A 22,678-nucleotide genomic window follows, 5' to 3' on the forward strand; every position below is an offset into this window, starting at 1 on the left:
CTCCTTAACACAGGGATCACCCTCCCTCTTGGCTCTCCTAAAAACAGGGATCACCCTCCATCATGGCTCTCCTAAACACAGGGATCACTCTCCCTCCTGGCTCTCCTAAACATATGTATCACTCTCCCTCCTGGGTCTCCTAAACACGGGGATCACCCTCCCTCCTGGGTCTCCTAAACACAGGGATAGCCCTCCCTCCTGGCTCTCCTAAATACAGGGATCACCCTCCCTCCTGTCTCTCCTAAACACATGTATCACTCTCCCTCCTGGGTCTCCTAAACACGGGGATCACCCTCCCTCCTGGGTCTCCTAAACACAGGGATCGCCCTCCCTCCTGGCTCTCCTAAATACAGGGATCACCCTCCCTCCTCGCCCTCCTAAACACAGGGATCACCCTCCCTCCTGGCTCTCCTTAACACAGGGATCACCCTCCCTCCTGGCTCTCCTAAACACAGAGATCACTCTTCCTTCCGGCTATCCTAAACACAGGGATCACCCTCCCTCCTGGCTCTCCTAAACACAGGGATCACCCTGCCTCCTGGCTCTCCTAAACAGAGGGATCACCCTCCCTCTAGGCTCTCCTAAACTCAGGGATCACCCTCCATACTGGCTCTCCTAAACACAAGGATCACCCTCCGTCTTGGCTCTCCTAAACACAGGGATCACCCTCCATCATGGCTCTCCTAAACACAGGGATCAATCTCCCTCCTGGCTCTCCTAAACAAAAGAAAACAGGTATCCCCCTCCCTCTTGGCTCTCCTAAACACAGGGATCACCCTCCATCCTGGCGCTCCTAAACACAGGGATCACCTTCCCTCCTGGCTCTCCTAAACACAGGGCTCACCCTCCCTCCTGGCTCTCCTAAACACAGGGATCATCTTCCCTCCTGGCTCTCCTAAACACAGGGATCACCCTCCCTCCTTGCTCTCCTAAACACAGGGATCACCCTGCCTCCTGGCTCTCCTAAACAGATGGGTCACCCTCCCTCTTGGCTCTCCTAAACTTAGGGATCACCCTCCCTACTGGCTCTCCTAAACACAAGGATCACCCTCCCTCTTGGCTCTCCTAAACACAGTGATCACCCTCCATCATGGCTCTCCTAAACACAGGGATCACCCTCCCTCCTGGCTCTCCTAAACACAGGGCTCACCCTCCGTCCTGGCGCTCCTAAACACAGGGATCTCCCTCCATCCTGGCTCTCCTAAACACAGGGATCATCTTCCCTCCTGGCTCTCCTAAACACAGGGATCACCCTCCCTCCTGGCTCTCCTAAACACATGGTTCACCGTCCCTCCGGGCTCTCCTAAGCACAGGGATCACCCTCCCTCCTGGCTCTCCTAAACTCAGGGATCACCCGCCCTCCCGCCTCTCCTAAACACAGGGTTCACCCTCCGTCCTGGGTCTCCTAAACACAGGGATCACCCTCCCTCTTGGCTCTCCTAAATACATGGATCACCCTCCCTCCTTGCTCTCCTAAACAAAGGGATCACCATCCTCCTGGCTCTACTAAAAAGATGGATCACCGTCCTCTTGTCTCTACTAAACAGAGGGATCACCCTACATCCTGGCTCTCCTAAACACAGGGATCACCCTCCCTCGTCGAACTCCTAAACACAGGGATCATCCTCCCCCCTGGCTCTCCTTAACACAGGGATCACCCTCCCTCTTGGCTCTCCTAAAAACAGGGATCACCCTCCCTCCTGTCTCTCCTAAACACATGTATCACTCTCCCTCCTGGCTCTCCTAAACACGGGGATCACCCTCCCTCCTGGGTCTCCTAAACACAGGGTTCACCCTCCCTCCTGGCTCTCCTAAATACAGGGATCACCCTCCCTCCTGGCTCTCCTAAACACGGGGATCACCCTCCATCCTGGCTCTCCTAAACACGGGCATCACCCTCCCTCCTCGCCCTCCTAAACACAGGGATCACCCTCCCTCCTGGCTCTCCTTAACACAGGGATCACCCTCCCTCCGGGCTCACCTAAACACAGAGATCACTCTTCCTTCCGGCTATCCTAAACACAGGGATCACCCTCCCTCCTGTCTCTCCTAAACACAAGGATCACCCTGCCTCCTGGCTCTCCTAAACAGAGGGATCACCCTCCCTCTAGGCTCTCCTAAACTCAGGGATCACCCTCCCTACTGGCTCTCCTAAACACAAGGATCACCCTCCCTCTTGGCTCTCCTAAACACAGGGATCACCCTCCCTCCTGGCTCTCCTAAACAAAAGAAAACAGGTATCCCCCTCCCTCTTGGCTCTCCTAAACACAGGGATCACCCTCCATCCTGGCGCTCCTAAACACAGGGATCACCTTCCCTCCTGGCTCTTCTAAACACAGGGCTCACCCTCCCTCCTGGCTCTCCTAAACACAGGGATCATCTTCCCTCCTGGCTCTCCTAAACACAGGGATCACCCTCCCTCCTGGCGCTCCTAAACACAGGGATCTCCCTCCATCCTGGCTCTCCTAAACACAGGGATCATCTTCCCTCCTGGCTCTCCTAAACACAGGGATCCCCCTCCCTCTTGGCTCTCCTAAACGCAGGGATCACCCTCCATCCTGGCGCTCCTAAACACAGGGATCACCCTCCCTCCTGGCGCTCCTAAACACAGGGATCACCCGCCCTCCTGGCTCTCCTAAACACAGGGATCACCCTCCCTCCTGGCTCTCCTAAACACAGGGATCACCCTCCCTCCTGGCTCTCCTAAACACAGGGTTCACCCTCCCTCCTGGCTCTCCTAAACACAGGGTTCACCCTCCCTCCTGGCTCTCCTAAACACAGGGTTCACCCTTCCTCCTGGCTCTCCTAAGCACAGGGATCACCCTCCATCCTTGCTCCCCTAAACACAGGCATATCCCTCCATCCTGGCTCTCCTAAACACAGGGATCACCTTCCATCCTGTCTATCCATCAGCCTCCCAACCGGCTCTCCTAAACACAGGGATCACCCTCCCTCATGGGTCTCCTAAACACAGGGATCACCTTCCCTCCTGGCTGTCCTAGGCACAGGGTTCACCCCCCCTCCTGGCTCTCCTAAACACAGGGATCACCCTCCCTCCCGGCTCTCCTAAACACAGGGATCACCCTCTATTCTGGCTCTCCTAAACCCAACGATCACTCTCCCTCCTGGCTCTCCTAAACTCAGGGATTACCCGCCCTCCAGCCTCTCCTAAACACAGGGCTCACCCTCCCTCCTGGGTCTCCTAAACACAGGGATCACCCTCCCTCTTGGCTCTCCTAAATACAGGGATCACCCTCCCTCCTGGGTCTCCTAAACACAAGGATCACCCTCCCTCCTGGCTCTCCTAAACAAAGGGATCGCCATCCTCCTGGCTCTACTAAACAGATGGATCACTTTCCATCCTGGCTCTCCTAAACACAGGTATCACCCTCCCTCCTCGACCTCCTAAACACAGGGATCATCCTCCCTCCTGGCTCTCCTTAACACAGGGATCACCCTCCCTCTTGGCTCTCCTAAACACAGGGATCACCCTCCATCATGGCTCTCCTAAACACAGGGATCACTCGCCCTCCTGGCTCTCCTAAACAAAAGAAAACAGGGATCCTCCTCCGTCTTGGCTCTCCTAAATACAGGGATCACCCTCCATCCTGGCTCTCCTAAACACCGGGATCACACTCCCTCCTGGGTCTCCTAAACACAGGGATCACTCTCCCTCCTGGCTCTCCTAAACCCATGTATCAGTTCTCCCACCCGGCTCTCCTAAATACAGGGATCACCCTCCCTCCTGGGTCTCCTAAGCACAGGGCTCACCTTCCGTCCTGGCTCTCCTAAACACAGGGATCACCTTCCCTCCAGGCTCTCCTAAACACAGGGCTCACCCTCTGTTAGGCAGAAACCTGTGCAGTTCCCTTAGTGACCACTGCAAAAGATTTAGGACTACAGTTGGTTGGCAGTAAACCCAATTGGTAGCAGTCTGTACCACCCAGATTTACCTAAACACAAGGACATAGGGATCACCCTCCCTCCTGGCTCTCCTAAACACAGGGATCACCCTCTATCCTGGCTCTCCTAAACACAGGGATCACCCTCCCGCCAGGCTCTCCTAAACACAGGGCTCACCCTCCCTCCTGGCTCTCAACACAGGGATCACCCTCCACCATGGCTCTCCTAAACACAGGGATCACTCTCCCTCCTGGCTTTCCTAAACACAAGGACACAGGGAACACCCTCCCTCCTGGCTCTCCTAAACACAGGGATCTCCCTCCCTCCTGTCTCTACTAAACACAGGGCTCACCCTCTGTTAGGCAGAAACCTGTGCAGTTCCCTTAGGGACCACTGCAAAAGATTTAGGACTAGAGGTGGTTGGCAGTAAACCCAATTGGTAGAAGTCTGTACCACCCAGATTTACCTGGTAGCTGTGGCTGAGCAATCAGACTTCTCTCAAGATGAGTTAGGCAGTATATAGAGTATACATAATAGGTACAGATACACAGTAGCACAAGCAAACACTGACCAGAGATTTGGTGTAAAAGTATATAATTATTTATTTAAAGACACACTAGCACAATGAGGTAAATAAATTCAACACACAGTCACTATTATATATATATACAACCCTAATTACTTATTAGACAAGTCTTAATGAGAAACACCACTTATTTTCAGACAGAGGTGAGCGCTTAACATAAAATGGCACTCTAATAAGTTGTTAAAAAGGGAGAGAAAAAGGCAGAGTTATGAAAGCACACAAATTTCAATACTTTTGAAAGAACCACAGTGAGGCAGGTTAGGCAAAGTCTACTGGGGAACAAGGAGGTTCAAATGCCAGACCCACTTTAGAGAGAGCAAACGAAATGTGTCCAGGATCACACAGTGGGGTTATGCCCAAAGAGTCTTTGTAGAAAGTTTGCAAAAGATTGAAATCAAGTCAGGAAATTTTAGTTAACAGGCCCCAGGCTAGCCCAGGTTAGAAAGTCGAGGATTTACTGTCACCCCGAACGATCTGTCGCAAGGGAAGCCACGTGGGCACGGTACCTGAAAGTGGGAAGAACGCTCCAGCGGTTGCAGTTGTTCCTGGCAGCGGGTGCAAGTCGGTGTTTCGTCCAGAGGAAGAGGTGGTCTCAACGTGGAGGAAAGCTGAAGGTCGTTGCGCTGCCAGGGAAGAAACCAGCCGCAGAGTTTCCCGGTTACAAGGTACCACCCTTTTCTTGTTCTTCGCGGTAGTGGTGATCCGTGGTATTCCGGTTGCCGGGGTGCTTGGCACGGGCAAGGCAGCCACGAGATGGTCCAGGAAGATGAAAAGACGGGCAAACTGGTTATCCCCACCAGTCAAAGGAATAAGACTCTCCGGACTGGAGATCTCCTCTGTTGTCGGGAAAAGTGGTGAGAGGGTTCCGCAGGGCTCCACCGGTGGTGTCGTTGTTGCAGGTCGGCTCGACTTCTCCCTCCTCGGATTCTTTAGGTCCTGTGGCGACTTCTGAAGTTCCAGTCCCCAAAGCCCTGCCTTTATGCAGAAAAACCCCATTCATTCAGCCTAGCTGTCAATCAAACATGCTTGGGCCAATCACACAAGAGTGCGATTTGAGTTGCTGAGGCAACTCAGTCCAGGGTGCCTAAACCCCCTCCCACACTCCCTGTGGTACCCAGACAGAGTGGCACCACCTTTGGAGGCTTCTGTGGAGAAGCCCGCCAAAAAGTGGAACAAAGGGCTCGACTTGGGTTGGAGTCACAGAAGCGAACACAAACGCCATTTTGGAACCAAGTTTCGGCAAAAATTACCAACTGGTGAATTAATATTAATTTAATAAACTGCCAGTATGTTTGAGGCTATATTAAAAAGTGGTAGCCTCGAACAATGGGAAAATCCCATAGGAAAATATTCGCGGTCGAATATAAAAAGTAGTATCCACTGCCACCAGCCAAAACTCAAACAGGGGGAACAGAGACGTGCCCCCTCGAACAACAGACCCGGGGCAATCGAATTGCCCCGACCAGTACGTCCACAATATGATGGTTTGTACTGGTTTCTGTTCATAATTTGGGACTAGTAAAGCCAATGGTGACTTTACATGCCCTGGGAGACAGTAGTCAGTTCCAGGGTATGGAGTCTATGTTTGGGAGTCGCTACGACACCCCTGGGTTATAGCACAGAGGGTGCTGTGTAACCCACATACCAAAAACACATGAAGCCCTATGGGGTTAAGGACCCCATAGCCCATAAAACACATACAAAGTCAAAGGAACACCTCAAATCATGTCTAAGAGTGGGAGGAAAAGAGTCTCACACTTAGCAGGAGAAATAAATAATCCCCAGAAATCCAGCAAAGCTGCTGGGGGACTCACTAGGTTTGAGAAATTAGCCTTTACAGAGAATTGTCCCTAACACTCGCCCCCACACCTCGCCAGACTAAGGGACAGGAGGATTTAATCCACTCCTGGATGAATCTCATACCTCTAGTCGGTTACAAACACCCTAGAGAGACCATCACCATTTTGGTGGAGACATCCTAATTTATATTCAGTCGTAGAGTCAAAGGTTTTCCTTTGTAAGCTATACGACCTACAAACCCTTTGAGGAACATCAGCCTTTCTAAAGTTATAGTGGATCTGATTGACCAGTCCCTCAGAAGTTGGTACAACTTCTGAACCTGTGAAGGCTTTTTCAAGGGGTCCTTATAAAGCACTCCCTTAGATCTAGAGGGGCCTCCAGAGGTCCTCACCATCTCTCTGTTGGGAGATGGTTGGGATTTAGGCCTCTTGGTTGGAGGGGATGGAGATAAGCAAGGTACATGCTTCTCCTTCCTCTTAGATCTACCGTTACCTACTTTAGGAGTTTCCCCCTTAAGACTAGGAATTGGGTTGGAGTCTTCGGTGGAAGGTCGAACAGTCTGAAGGTTTTTGGCCTTAGACTTTTCTTTTCTGGTTTTCCACCAGCACTGAGAATTACCAGTTCTCTTAGGCCTAGTTAGGGTTCCAGTAGGTCTATCCACCTCTTCCTCGGAAGCAGGGGGAGTCACCGACTCTGTAACTGGGGGAACAATGATGGAGCTTGGTTGGGGCTCCCATTTCCCTAACATTTTAGCCTGAAATTTGCCTGGGTCAGAGGTCAACTTACCAACACGAGGGCTTGTAGTAGAGTTCTCAGTAGAGGGTCCCACAGGCTTAGAGTGGTTCCTTAAGGTGGCCTCTCTAGCGAATTTGGTTTGGTTCCGGGTCTCCATACTGGGAGGCCTGGGGGTACTGGATACTACTCCTAACGTTCTTAGATCATTCCCCAGCAGGACTCTCCCAGGCACCTCAGTCGGAACACTGACAGGGATCAACACTGTCATGTCATTACACTGAATGAGGGCTGGTAGAATTGGAACCATTTGGACAGGGCCTCCAGACATCTTAGTGGGACCTTTGGGTGCCTTAGCAACATCCTCCGGACTGAAAAAGCTTTCATCACTACTGTTCTGCTGGCCCCAGAGTCTCGCCTGTCAGGGGTATCCTGGCCATTGACAAGAACACTGTCCATATAATAAACTTTAGAGTTTTCTGGTATGGAGTTGTACACACTCCTATTCTGATCACTAACCAGACCCATGGACTCTACTGCTACACTTGCTTGAAGACCCAACGGTTCTTCAGCAAAGACTTCCGAATGAGCACTAGCCATTTGGACTTCCTCCTCAGGAGTGAAAGCTAAGGAGACTGTGCTGATCCCTGTAGGTTTACTCTTACATCTGGGATCTCCTTTGATGTGGTCAGTTGCCCCACAGAGATAGCATGTTCCAGATTTTCTCTGAAAGGGTGGCTTGGCCTGACCTCCTTCTGGTTTGTGACCAGAAGGTACACTAGCCTGTTGTGGTTTACCCTGGGGCTTACCCTGGTTATTTTGTTGTTTGGGGCCCTCTTTGGTTTGGGAGGTATTAGAAATCTCTGGGTTCCCTTTTGGTGGCTGCTTTCCCTCATCCTTTTTCTGAGTGACCCCTGAATCCTTGTGAGTAGCCCTGTTGGCCGCCCACAAGTCAGCAGCCTTAGCTAGCTTTCTAGGATCTAATTCCTTTGAATCAGCCAAGTGCTGTCTGAACTCAGGAGAGCAGGAATCATAAATTGACTCCAACATTACAAGATTTATCATTCCCTCATAAGTGTTCACCTTGTAACCCTTAATCCATCCCTCTAAGTTTTCCAAACACTCACTCACCCAGGTAGCCCAAGGGGTACCATCATTCTTTTTGAGGGTCCTAAACCTCTTAAGGTACTGGGAAGGGGTCTTCCCAAATCTATCTATCAAAGCTAGCTTCACACATTCACAATCCTTCTTATCCTCCTCCCCCAACTCCATTACCACATCAGTTGCAACAGGGGGGAGCCTAGAGAACAACCAGGAAAGTAACTCATTTCCTGTAATGTTCTGGAGCCCATGATTATATTCAAACAAACTCAACCAGTCCAACACATCCATCTTAGGCTCATACATACCCACCAACTCCTTAGGCATCCGGGGTCTTTTGGGACTGGAACACCTAGAGGATTCGGAGAGAGAAGCACTTTCTACAGACAATTTTTTCATTTCTAGCTCATGGTTGAGCTCCATTTCTCTGAGCCTTAGTTTTTGGTGTTGTTGTTCTGTTTGAGCATTAATTCTTTTGAATTCTAATTCAAGCTTCATTTTTTCTAGTTCCATATATTGAGGATTTAGTGTGGGACTTGGTAAAGGTCCAGTAGGTACAGCTGGCAGGGCAGATAGAGGCCCAGGGGAGACAACTCTAACATCTTCTCCCTCCTCTTCTGCTTCTGACTCAAAGTTATCAATACTAACATTCATATCAATATCATTGCTGTTATCTACAGTTGCTGGAGTGGTAGGTTCCTTTGAACCACCATCCAGACTTTGGTTTGCTAACAACCTTTCTATTAGCTCCATTTTCTTGCCTTTAGTCAGGGGATTCTTATGCTTACAGAGAACACTTAAACAATAAGCAGTTTTTGTAGCAAGGGACTCTTGACTATAACTTTCCATAGTTGACATGTTTTTAGAAAATATCTTCTTTAGTGCTAAGCTTTGTGGTTAGTTGCACTAAGGTATCTATAAGCACACTAAAAGGTATACTCAATACAAATCCCACCGCTGTACACCAGTGTTAGGCAGAAACCTGTGCAGTTCCCTTAGGGGACCACTGCAAACGATTTAGGACTACAGGTGGTTGGCAGTAAACCCAATTGGTAGCAGTCTGTACCGCCCAGATTTAACTGGTAGCTGTGGCTGAGCAGTCAGACTTCTCTCAAAATGAGTTAGGCAGTATATAGAGTATACACAATAGGTACAGAGACACAGTAGTACAAGCAAACACTGACCAGAGCTTTGGTGTGAAAGTATATAATTATTTATTTAAAGACACACTTGTAAATTACACTAGCACAAAGAGGTAAATAAATTCAACACACAGTCACTATTATATATATACAACCCTAATTACTTATTAGACAAGTCTTAATGAGAAACACCACTTATTTTCAGACAGAGGTGAGCGCTTAACATAAGATGGCAGTCTAATAAGTTGTTAAAAAGGGAAGGAAAAAGGCAGAGTTATTAAAGCACACACATTTCATTACTTTTCAAAGACCCACAGTGAGGCAGGTTAGGCAAAGTCTACTGGGGAACAAGGAGGTTCAAATGCCAGGCCCACTCTTAGAGAGAGCAAGCGAAATGTGTCCAGGATCACACAGTGGGGTTATGCCCAAAGAGTCTTTGTAGAAAGTTTGCAAAAGATTGAAATCAAGTCAGGAAAAGTTAGTTAACAGGCCCCAGGCTAGCCCAGGTTAGAAAGTCGAGGATTTACTGTCACCCCGAACGATCTGTCGCAAGGGAAGCCAGGTGGGACACAGTACCTGAAAGTGGGAAGAACGCTCCAGCGGGGGCAGTTGTTCCTGGCAGCGGGTGCAAGTCAGTGTTTCGTCCAGAGGAAGAGGAGGTCTCGACGTGGAGGAAAGCTGAAGGTTGTTGCGCTGCTAGGGAAGAAACCAGCCGCGGAGTTTCCCGGTTACAAGGTACCACCCTGTTCTTCGCTGTAGAGGTGATCCGTGGTATTCCGGTTGCCGGGGTGCTTGGCACGGGCAAGGCGGCCACGAGATGGTCCAGGAAGGCAAAAAGACGGGCAAACTGGTTATCCCCACCAGTCAAAGGAAGAAGACTCTCCGGACTGGAGATCTCCTCTGTCGTCGGGAAAAGTGGTGAGATGGTTCTGCAGGGCTCCACCGGTGGTGTCGTCGTTGCAGGTCAGCTCAGCTTATCCCTCCCCGGATTCTTTAGGTCCTGTGGCGACTTCTGAAGTTCCAGTCCCCAAAGCCCTGCTTTTATGCAGAAAACCCCCATTCATTCAGCCTAGCTGTCAATCAAACATGCTAAGTGGTGAGCCGGGTGGCTCACCACTTGGGCCAATCACACAAGAGTGCGACTTGAGTTGCTGAGGCAACTCAGTCCATGGTGCCTAAACCCCCTCCCACACCACCTGTGGTACCCAGACAGAGTGGCACCACTTTTGGAGGCTTCTGTGGAGAAGCCCGCCAAAAAGTGGAACAAAGGGCTCGACTTGGGTTGGAGTCACAGAAGCGAACACAAACGCCATTTTGGAACCAAGTTTCGGCAAAAATTACCAACTGGTGAATTAATATTAATTTAATAAACTGGCAGTATGTTTGAGGCTATATTAAAAAGTGGTAGCCTCGAACAATGGGAAAATCCCATAGGAAAATATTTGCAGTCGAATATAAAAAGTAGTATCCACTGCCACCAGCCAAAACTCGATCAGGGGGGACGGAGACCTGCCCCCTCGAACAACAGACCCCGGTGCAATCGAATTGCCCAGACCAGTACGTCCACAATATGATGGTTTGTACTGGTTTCGGTTCATAATTTGGGACTAGTAAAGCCAATGGTGACTTTACATGCCCTGGGAGACAGTAGTCAGTCCCAGGGAATGGAGTCTATGTTTGGGGGTCACCACGACACCCCTGGGTTACGGCACGGAGGGTGCTGTGTAACCCACATACCAAAAACACATGAAGCCCTATGGGGTAAAGGACCCCATCGCCCTAAAACACATACAAAGTCAAAGGAACACCTCAAATCATGTCTCGTAGTGGGAGGAAAAGAGTCTCACTCTTAGCAGGAGAAAAAAATAAACCCCAAAAATCCAGCAAAGCTGCTGGGGGACTCACTAGGTTTGGGAAATTAGCCTTTACAGAGAATTCTCCCTAACACCCTCCCTCCTGGCTCTCCTAAACACAGGGATCACCTTCCCTACTGGCTCTCCTAAACACAGGGATCACCCTCCCTCCTGGCTCTCCTAAACAGAGGGAACACCTTCCTCCTGGCTCTCCTAAACAGAGGGATCACCCTCCCTCCTGGCTCTCCTAAACACAGGGATCTCCCTCCATCCTGGCTCTCCTAAACACAGGGATCACCCTCCATCTTGGCTCTCCAAAACACAGGGATCACCCTCCACCCGGGCTCTCCTAAATAGAACGATTCACTCTCCCTCCTGGCTCTCCTAAACACAGAGATCACCCTCCCTCCTGGCTCTCCAAAACACAGGGATCACCCTCCCTCCTGGCTCTCCTAAACACAGGGATCACTCTCCCTCCTGGCTCTCCTAAACACAGGGATCACCCTCCATCATGGCTCTCCTAAACACAGGGATCACTCTCCCTCCTGGCTCTCCTAAACACAAGGACACAGGGATCACCCTCCCTCCTGGATCTCCTAAACACAGGGATCACCCTCTATCCTGGCTCTCCTAAACACAGGGATCACCCTCCCTCCTGGCTCTCCTAAACATAGAGATCAAACTCCTTCTTGGGTCTCCTTAACAAAGGGAACACCTTCCCTCCTAGCTCTCCTAAACACAGGGATCTCCCTCCCTCCTGGCTCTCCTAAACACAGGGATCACCCTCCCTCCTGGCTCTCCTAAACACAGCGATCACCTTCCCTCCTGGCTCTCCTAAACACAGGGATCACCCTCCCTCCTGGCTCTCCTAAACAGAGGGAACACCTTCCTCCTGGCTCTCCTAAACACAGGGATCTCCCTCCATCCTGGCTCTCCTAAACACAGGGATCACCATCCATCCTGGCTCTCCTAAACACAGGGATCACCTTGCCTCCTGGCTCTCCTAAACACAGGGATCACCTTCCCTCCTGGCTCTCCTAAACAGAGGGATCACCCTCCCTCCTGGCTCTCCTAAACAGAGGGAACACCTTCCTCCTGGCTCTCCTAAACACAGGGATCACCCTCCCTCCTGGCTCTCCTAAACACAGGGATCTCCCTCCCTCCTGGCTCTCCTAAACACAGGGATCTCCCTCCATCCTGGCTCTCCTAAACACAGGGATCTCCCTCCATCCTGGCCCTCCTAAACACAGGGATCACCCTCCCTCCTGGCCCTCCTAAACACAGGGATCACCCTCCCTCCTGGCTCTCCTAAACACAGGGATCACCCTCCCTCCTGGCTCTCCTAAACACAGGGATCACCGTCAATCCTGTCTCTCCTAAACACATGCATCACTCTCCCACCTGGCTCTCCTAAACACGGGGATCACCCTCCCTCCTGGGTCTCCTAAACACGGGGATCACCCTCCCTCCTGGGTCTCCTAAACACAGCGATCACCCTCCCTCCTGGCTCTCCTAAACACAGGGATCACCCTCCCTCCTGGCTCTCCTAAACACAGGGATCACCCTCCTTCTTGGCTCTCCTAAACACAAGGATCACCGTCAATCCTGTCTCTCCTAAACACATGTATCACTCTCCCACCTGGCTCTCCTAAACACGGGGATCACTCTCCCTCCTGGGTCTCCTAAACACGGGGATCACTCTCCCTCCTGGCTCTCCTAAACACAGGGATCACTCTCCCTCCTGGCTCTCCTAAACACAGGGATCACTTTTTAACTCCTGGCTCTCCTAAACACAGGGATCACCTTCCCTCTTGGCTCTCCTAAGCACAGGGATCACCCTCCTCCTGGCTCTGCTGAACACAGGGATCACTCTCCCTCCTGGCTCTCCTAAACACACGGATCACTCTCCCTCCTGGGTCTCCTAAACACAGGGATCACTCTCCCTCCTGGCTCTTCAAAACTCCGGGATCACTCACCCTCCTGGCTCTCCTAAATATATGGATCACCCTCCCGCCTGGCTCTCCTAAACACAGTTATCTCCCTCCATCCTGGCTCTCCTAAACACAGAGATCACCCTCACCTCCTGGCTCTCCTAAACACAGGGATCACCCTCCCGCCTGACTCTCCTAAACAGAGGGATCACCTTCCTCCTGGCTCTCCTAAACACAGGGATCACCCTCCCCCTGGCTCTCCTAAACACAGGGATCTCCCTCCATCCTGGCTCTCCTAAACACAGGGATCACCTTCCTCCTAGCTCTCCTAAACGCAGGGCTCACCCTCCCTACTGGCTCTCCTAAACACAGGGATCACCCTCCCTCCTGTCTCTTCTAAACACAGGGATCAGCCTCCCTCCTGGCTCTCTTAAACACAGGGATCACCTTCCTCCTAGCTCTCCTAAACACAGGGCTCACCCTCCCTCCTGGCTCTCCTAAACACAGGGATCTCCCTCCATCATGGCTCTCCTAAACACAGGGATCACCCTCCCTCCTGTCTCTCCTAAACACAGGGATCAGCCTCCCTCCTGGCTCTCCTAAACACAGGAATCAGGGAATTTTAAATACTGGGCTAACTTGGAGAATGGTTACCCGCCGCTCCACACATGTAAAACCCCATCACAGAATATGGATTTCCTGTCACGTGCATGACTTTAATGCAGGCATTCCTAAGGGGTTTGCAACTCTGCCTAAGGGTACGCAGCAATAACATGCACTCATATTACGACCATAGTTCTTGTTCTGAGACCCTGGGCTCGGATTGTTTCAAATTCCCGAGACTTTTGGCTGAAACCCTGAGAGTTCCCATGTCGCCGCCACACTCCCTCCCCCAGTCTCCTTACTCGCCCCAGCTCTCCCCCTCGGATTTCCTCTCCCTCTATCTCACATCCTGCACCCTGCAGACAAACCCCTGTCCTGGCTTCCCACCAAGTCTTCAATCTAGGAGTGAAAGAATGACGGGAGGTAGGCTGGCAACAACAAGGACATTCTCAGCAGGAGAGGATATTGGTGTGTGTTGGAGGACGCTTCTCACACGCAAAGAACCGCCCAGCAGCAGAGGCTGGTGCAGTGTGTGTGTGCAAGCTCAGTGGGATAGCGCTTATCAAACACTAACAACCACCCAGCGCTAGAGGCTGCTATGGGGTGTGTGTGATAACACTGGAGGGGACGCTTCTTACACACTAACAACTGCCCAGAGGGGGGGGGGTGAGGTACACATCAGAAGGAGGGAGCATTTAACACACTGACAACCACCTGGCTTCATAGTCTCAGGGACTCAGGCCCCAAGGTCCCTTCTTGGCCTCATAGTCTCAGGGACTCAGGCCCCAAGCAACCTTCTTGGCCTCATAGTCTCAGGGACTCAGGCCCCAAGGTCCCTTCTTGGCCTCATAGTCTCAGGGACTCAGGCCCCAAGGTCCCTTCTTGGCCTCATAGTCTCAGGGACTCAGGCCCCAAGGTCCCTTCTTGGCCTCATAGTCTCAGGGACTCAGGCCCCAAGCAACCTTCTTGGCCTCATAGTCTCAGGGACTCAGGCCCCAAGCAACCTTCTTGGCCTCATAGTCTCAGGGACTCAGGCCCCAAGGTCCCTTCTTGGCCTCATAGTCTCAGGGACTCAGGCACCCAGTGTGCTTCTTGGCCTCATAGTCTCAGGGACTCAGGCCCCAAGGTCCCTTCTTGGCCTCATAGTCTCAGGGACTCAGGCCCCAAGGTCCCTTCTTGGCCTCATAGTCTCAGGGACTCAGGCCCCAAGCAACCTTCTTGGCCTCATAGTCTCAGGGACTCAGGCCCCAAGGTCCCTTCTTGGCCTCATAGTCTCAGGGACTCAGGCACCCAGTGTGCTTCTTGGCCTCATAGTCTCAGAGACGAGGAAGGTCTAAGCATGCCCAACACAACCTTCCATAATAACCTGAAAAGGATAGTCAGGAAATCGGCAAGGGTAGTGGGGAGGCGTTGCTAGGGGGGGCTGAGGGGGCTATAGCCCTGGGTATTTTGGTTGTAGCCCCAGATAGAAGCTCAGGGGCTACAACCAAAATGTTAGCTAGCCCAGAGTCCCAGCAGTCCTGACATTTGCGTAGCCCTGGCTCTTTTCCAGACCTAGCAACACCCCTGGTGGGGACCAAGGTTATTTAGGGGCTTTTTGAGTGCAGGGGGATCGATCCCTGATCTACGCCCCCCGTTGACCAAAGGAGCCATGATTTCGGCAAAGAAACCTGGGTGTTGAACAAGATGTCACCTTGGGACTAGACCTGCGAGCGAATCAGTGAAATTCACTTGGAAATCAACTCTGGGTTGGCCTGTGTAAGGGCGGAAGGAGGGTCTAAGGCATCCTGAGTAGCATTGGGCAGCCAATCACCTGACTAGAACTCAGGTAGCATCAGTGGGCTCCGAGTATGATAGTGGGGGAGGGGTAGGAAGGCAATACTCAAGTGTAGGGCCTTGATCCGATGCTACATGTCTCTCAGAGGTCCAGAGAGTCTACTAAACACATCAGCCTTCAAATAAGAGACAGCCACTATTTTTGGAAGGGACACCTCCTCTGTGGTGAAGTAGGAGGCAGTGTGTGCATTTCTCCTATAACAAAAAATTAAAAATGATAATCTCCCTCACTCGTTTTCTACATCTGTTTTGTTTGCTCCCTGAAAATGAGCAACATGGGTTTAACTGCAGAAGATGATAATTCATAAACATGTAAAGACATGTCAACAAGAGGGAGTAAGGGGTAAAGAACTTAACACAATAAACAGGCAGAGTGTGACACCAAAACCCAAGTGATATCCTCACATTGGGGTATGGACCATTTGGGGTTCTTGGCACCTATGTACCCATATCCTGAGCCCAGCCTGATGTGTGTGTGTGTGTGTGGTGGGGGGTATGGGGGGTTCAGGTGTGCAGACTCACCGTGCTTGCTGTTGTGCGCGTACAGCACCTTGGTCGCCTCGGTGGGGCTCTGCCCCGTACAGAAGAAGACCCCCACCAGATCCATGTGGCTCAGGCCTTTCGCCCGGACTCGGTTGCCGTCCCGGTGATTTTTGATTCGAGGGTCCGTGGACATGCGCACGATCTTGTTGTCTCTCTCGATCTGGAGGTGCGTGTCCTTGCTGTCCCGCTCGCCGGTCACGCACACCAGGTAGATGTCGTTTTTTGGCGGCGCGGGCACGTGGGAGATCAGCACGAGGTTCAGCACAGCTCCTGGTGATGAAGAAGAGAGAAGAAAGACTGAGATGGAGTAGAGTCATTGCCCAGAGGCAACATTCACATACATATGGACCAGCAAAGTGTGGGGTGGGGGGTGATCCATCAGCACCAAGCAGATCTTCTGGTGACCATAAACATGATCTCTAAGCATTCATTCCTGAGAGCACCATCCATCACACAGATCCACCAGGGCTGCCACCTACACAGAACCCTGCCAATGGCACACAAGCCTGCCCACCGGCACTGCATGTACTCACTCTGAGGACAGTTTACAGCACTGTGAGGCCATAGCAAGGACAGGACACTACTAAACTAAGAGCAATTGCACCGTAGAACTTGCAAGTCTTGGGGGACACACCCTCTGGGACCTCCCTAGAGCTCCCTTGCAGGTAGCAGCTCCCTCCAGTTTATGCAGAGCTCTGCATTATCAAGACCAGTGTAAAAAAAGTGGTGTTATTGTCTACAAAAGTTTATCCTTACCAACAGGGGAGCCGACTTATGAATTTCCCTGGGGGTGCCCAAATATAGGAAGTGACATCACTGGCAGTTATATGACCGCATTTGCCCATAGTCGCCAACTTTTGCAAGGGGGGGGAGGGGCACAGTACAGCGGAAACATTGGCTGGCATGCACTGCATATACTAAAGTCAAGTAGGAAGGAGATTTAAGCCTACTAGTCGCATTCCAATGTGCCATGACTGCCCCGACTCCACCCCTCTATAATCATCCAGGGTGGAGCAGCCCTCAAAAGGCAGAGCAACACAACTAGGATGGGAGAACGAGATGTTTGCTAAATAGAAGGTACAGCTGCAAGGTGGAGTACCAACACCAAAGTTCCCAATGCAAGGGAAAACAAGAAGTAAAGACTCTATGGGACAGTATTATGGTAGGTCTTGGCACCCAAAACTTCAATATTTGTTCCAGGTAAAGCGTGGAAGAATGTGGCCGTGCCCAAATTGCAGAGTGGATTAAAATCCCTGCTTCTGTGTTTAGTGTGTGATCCTGGGCAAATAATGTAATGCCACCCTGACTTCAACTGCAAACATTGGAGTGCTTATATGTGACTACATTTACACTTTTACAATAGGACAATTTTAATAAGTGTAGGGACACATTGGTGAACCCTGGTGCTCCTCTGCTAGTGGCTCTAATACTGTCACATAGAAGTGCATTATTGCTGCACTGGGCCTCCCCATTTCTCGTAACACTTGATTTGACAGACAGATATACCCTCGCCAGCCAGTCAGTGCACCAGAGATTCTAGTATAGCGGACTAACTGTGGTAGAACCAACATTACATGATCTTCCCTGTTGCTCCCAGCCACTGAAGTTGCTTGGGCCATCTAGAGTGCTGCCCCACACTCTGCTATGTCCTGTTATGTTATGATATTGAGTTTTTCATTGCACACCATCTGCCATTTTCACACTTTCCAGGGCCTTCAGGCTGCACACTGTGATTTTTCTATTGGGATACGCTACAAAATAGTGATTGCTGACCAAAGATTTGAACATAAAGAAAGATGAAGTTGAAGTGTTAGCAGCCTGTGGCTCCACCATGCATAACTTCTAAGCAGAGACGGTGGCTGTTAGGAAAGATTTCATATTTGAATGTAATTTTCCCTCCATGTGTCATCCCTCAAACAATTTGCTGCTGTTTTACGCTCTGAACTAAACTTTGCCAGAGAAGCACAGCCCTCAGCCGCACTCCTCTGGGCTTTCGCTCACTTCTTATGGGGAAACTGACATGCCCTTAAGACAGTCAGTACTGGGAGACTTAGTTTCCCTTAGTCCTCTCCTCATGTTGCAACGTTTGTGCAACATGTAACAAGTGTGCAATGTAACTTACCTTAGTCTTTCCAAAGCCCCTAGAAACTCTTGCTAGACTTTTCTCGAACTGTGCAGATGTGTCACAGACAGGACTGGTGGCAGCTATCGTTTTCTTATGTTTTTAACCTTTTCTTGCCATGTTAACTGCGCTTACCGCGCTTGGCACGAATAGGTGGCCAGGCTTCAAAATGGCCATGCCACGAGGTTCTTTGTCCTGTCCTTTGGCCATCTTGCCCCTTCACCTTCCCCAGGTCGAGTCGACCCGGGTCAGTCCTTATTTGGTCATGCACTTTCCCGCAAATCCCAAAGCTTTCATGGGCTTCTGCATGCCTTGTGTGTGTGCCTCCAGGATGTGGGCTGGGATGTCTGTTCCCAATACACATCCTGGGTGCAGAGAGTCTGGAGTGTCCTGAATGCCTGGGACCACTGTGGTCCACGATTGGTCCACGTATGGAGTGAGTGTTTGTGAGCAGATCTCCCATTGGGTCCTCTCCGTTTTGGCGCGAAGGGAACTCTGGATAAGTGGAGGCTGAAAACACCACTACCATGTTGATCTCCTCAGTTCACACGAACAAAGTATAAGGAGCCAAGTATCCTGCAACAAGAAGCCGAGTCAAGGAACTGCTGGTGACCCACTGGAAGGTTTGGCACCCTGCACCCGCTGTCGTCCCGTGGGACCCCACTGCATCTGATCGTCCTAGAGGTCTGTGAAGACGCTTCAACCCATTGGAATAGTGGGATCAACTATTCTCGGCACCTTCACCAAACCCTGCAAGTAAGCCTCTTCGGAAGTGTCCCTGGGCCAACCAGTGGGCTGACCAGCTTACATGGGATGTTTGCTCTGTTAAGTTACCGCCGCTGTTTTGAGGAGGCCCTTGAAACTTGGTATACTGCTTGCTCTGTGTCGACGGCACCCTCACACTGAATTTCGTACACTTGGCGTTCCCAAGTCTGAAGTGAGACGAGTGCGCCCGGACCGGAGTAAACATGGTTACGTGTTGCCCTGCTGTAGCAACAACCTGTGCAAGTTTGCTGCGTTTGTGACCCCCTTGACCCTGAAGCCTGCTGCAGTGGAACTGGGCCAATTCCTCCACCCGGAGCGGAGAAATCGCCACTGTCCCATTTGGGAATCCTCGCTGTATCTCGGAAACTACACAGTGTTGAGACATCCTGATTGTCGCATTTGAACCTGCCAGCGAAGTGGACTGTACTGGCGAAGTTTGGGTCTGTCTGCGTCGGGGCCCGGTGAGTAGTCCTTACCCCCAACCAGTGGCTCCTAGCGCAGGAGCCCATTTTTATGCACGAAGTGGCCCCTGAGGGCCCTTCTCCTTTCCACAGCTATTGCGAAATAGCGACTCCATCCCGCACTCTCAAACTGCCTCTGCCCTCAAGTGGAGCTTCTGTTTGAATAGTGGGAACTTGTTCTTCATCACCTTATCCACCTTCCTGAGCTGCTAGAGACCCTTGAGGAGACCCTATTTTGTCCACTGGCACCAGCGCGTGCAGGTACTATTGAGCATAAGGCTCCTCTCTTCGTAGGGCTTGGACTGCTTCTTAGTTAGGTGCATTCTTGATGTTGAACTGGGTCTAAAGATTACTTGCACTGCCTGTTTTCCTCCCCATCTAGGTGGTCTACATATTTTGTGCTTTTTACCCCTTAGACCCCATCGCTCTTGTATATATATTGTATTGATATTTTGGTTTACTTTTACCCATTATCGCTGCAACACACTGCGGAGGAGGGCAGGAGCCCCAGCCCCTCCGGAGACCAGGTGCTGCACCAACAACACACGGACCAGCCATGCACCGCATCTCCTCAACACCCAGGAAATATCAGGGGTGAGGAATAATCATTTGATTCCTATATGTATGCGCTTTGAGCATACCAGCACCTTCAATACAACAGCCGCACACTGTGCATCTCATTTAAATCGAAGTGTACCGCATTGTTTGAATTACCTGACTCTGGCAGATTCTTCCGCCTGACTTCAAAATGGCGGGCGCATCGCGGCACCAGAGTGAGGCTCTGGCCGCGTGACCTTGTTGCTGAGCAACCGAAGCTCTTTTCACCGATCCACATCTGCCGGCAGGTGGAAACGCCAGCCACACGACCAAGGCCCATAAAAAAAAGCCCCTGTTTGCCCCCTTTACCCCCCATTATCGCTGCAACACACCGCGGAGGAGGGCAGGAGCCCCAGTCCCTCCGGAGACCAGGAGCTGCACCAACAACACACGGACCAGCCGCGCACCGCATCTCCTCGACACCCAGGAAATATCAGGGGTGAGGAATAATCATTTGATTCCTATATGTATGCGCTTTGAGCATACCAGCACCTTCAATACAACAGCTGCATGCTGTGCATCTCATTTAAATCGAAGTGTACCGCATTGTTTGAATTGCCTGACTCTGTCAGATTCTTCCGCCTGACTTCAAAATGGCGGGCACATCGCGGCACCAAAGTGAGGCTCTGGCCGCGTGACCTCGTTGCTGAGCAACCAAAGCTCTTTTCACCGATCCACATCCGCCGGCAGGCGGAAACGCTGGCCACACGACCAAGGCCCATACAAAGGCCCTTGTTTGCCCCCTGTTCGCGACATGGAGCGTCAAGGAGCAGATTAGGAGTCCCCCCTTGCATGCTACTGGCGCCTCTGCCTTCCCGCCTATGAGCCCGCTAGTGCCACCCTCTACCAGTAAGACTCTGTATAACTGTGAATATTCGAGCTCAAACCCGTACTACTGTATGTGTGCTCTTCTATAAGTAGCTCAAACAAACTCTTGCCTTTTTCAATCTGCATTCGGTGCATGCATCAGCTCCCTGAAACTGCACCCCGCACTATCAGGCAGTCATCCCTTACCCGCCGCAACCCTGGTCATGTTACTACCCTACCCCTCGTTGCTCCGTCATTGCTGATGGCCATTCATACGCCTGATATTTAGATGTATGTCTTGTATTTTTGCGCCACCTGCATCCATGACCCTATTTGGCCCATTGTGACGCCATCAACCCGCAGGCACCTAATGTGCTAATGTAACTAATGTGCCGCCATTGCACCTGTGACACCATTTTACTTGCAATTTAGGCTGCCTATCTGTAATTACTCCCTGCAGCCTAACCCCGAAATCTAGGGGCTCACACGAGCGTACTGTCTATCATTGACACTCTAGCCCAGTATTCTAACCTGCCAGCCTATGCCTTAAAGATTTGCGCTCCGACACACCTCTACTGTCCATGCACATGACACTTTAGCTTTGTAGCTCTAGGTATTCAGTTGCCGCCCTACGGCTTATTGGCCTAAGTGTCCTACCCGAACCTAGGCGTTACCTAATTCAGCCGATGTACTATTCTGGACCTAGATGCTGCCACACTGCATCATGTGCTGCACTTCATTTGTGTTGTGCCTCATGGTCGCTAATAGACCACATTTGATTTGTGCTGTGCCTTATGGCCACTAATAGACCACATTTGATTTGTGCTGTGCCTCATGGTCGCTAATAGACCACATTTGATTTATGTTGTGCCTCATGGTCGCTAATAGACCACATTTGATTTGTGTTGTGCCTCATGGTCGCTAATAGACCACATTTGATTTATGTTGTGCCTCATGGTCGCTAATAGACCACATTTGATTTGTGTTGTGCCTCATGGTCGCTAATAGACCACATTTGATTTGTGCTGTGCCTCATGGTCGCTAATAGACCACATTTGATTTGTGCTGTGCCTCATGGTCGCTAATAGACCACATCTGATTTGTGTTGTGCCTCATGGTCGCTAATAGACCACATTTGATTTGTGTTGTGCCTCATGGTCGCTAATAGACCACATTTGATTTATGTTGTGCCTCATGGTCGCTAATAGACCACATTTGATTTGTGTTGTGCCTCATGGTTGCTAATAGACCACATTTGATTTGTGTGGTGCCTCATGGTCGCTAATAGACCACATTTGATTTGTGCTGTGCCTCATGGTCGCTAATAGACCACATTTGATTTGTGTGGTGCCTTATGGTCGCTAATAGACCACATTTGATTTGTGTTGTGCCTCATGGTCGCTAATAGACCACATTTGATTTGTGTTGTGCCTCATGGTCACCAATAGACCACATTTGATTTGTGTTGTGCCTCATGGTCGCTAATAGACCACATTTGATTTGTGTTGTGCCTCATGGTCGCTAATAGACCACATTTGATTTGTGTTGTGCCTCATGGTCACCAATAGACCACATTTGATTTGTGTGGTGCCTCATGGTCGCTAATAGACCACATTTGATTTGTGCTGTGCCTTATGGTCGCTAACAGACCACATTTGATTTGTGTGGTGCCTCATGGTCGCTAATAGACCACATTTGATTTGTGTGGTGCCTTATGGTCGCTAATAGACCACATTTGATTTGTGCTGTGCCTCATGGTCGCTAATAGACCACATCTGATTTGTGTTGTGCCTTATGGTCGCTAATAGACCACATCTGATTTGTGCTGTACCTTATGGTCGCTAATAGACCACATTTGATTTGTGCTGTGCCTTATGGCCACTAATAGACCACATT

The 22,678-nt window shown here is 50.8% G+C and overlaps 1 protein-coding gene across 1 annotated transcript in view; it reads right to left on the minus strand.

Annotated features, from left to right (window-relative positions):
- TIE1 (tyrosine kinase with immunoglobulin like and EGF like domains 1) overlaps positions 1-22,678 on the minus strand; it is a 538,492-nt gene that overhangs the window by 369,094 nt on the left and 146,720 nt on the right. The window contains exon 2 of the mRNA XM_069642443.1: positions 16,010-16,300. Within this exon, the coding sequence (XP_069498544.1) occupies positions 16,010-16,300 (291 nt within the window). The remainder of the gene's footprint in view (positions 1-16,009; positions 16,301-22,678) is intronic.

The sequence above is a fragment of the Ambystoma mexicanum genome, chromosome 1q (genome assembly GCF_040938575.1).
Source record: "Ambystoma mexicanum isolate Mex_15411 chromosome 1q, UKY_AmexF1_1, whole genome shotgun sequence".
Lineage (NCBI taxonomy): Eukaryota > Metazoa > Chordata > Amphibia > Caudata > Ambystomatidae > Ambystoma > Ambystoma mexicanum.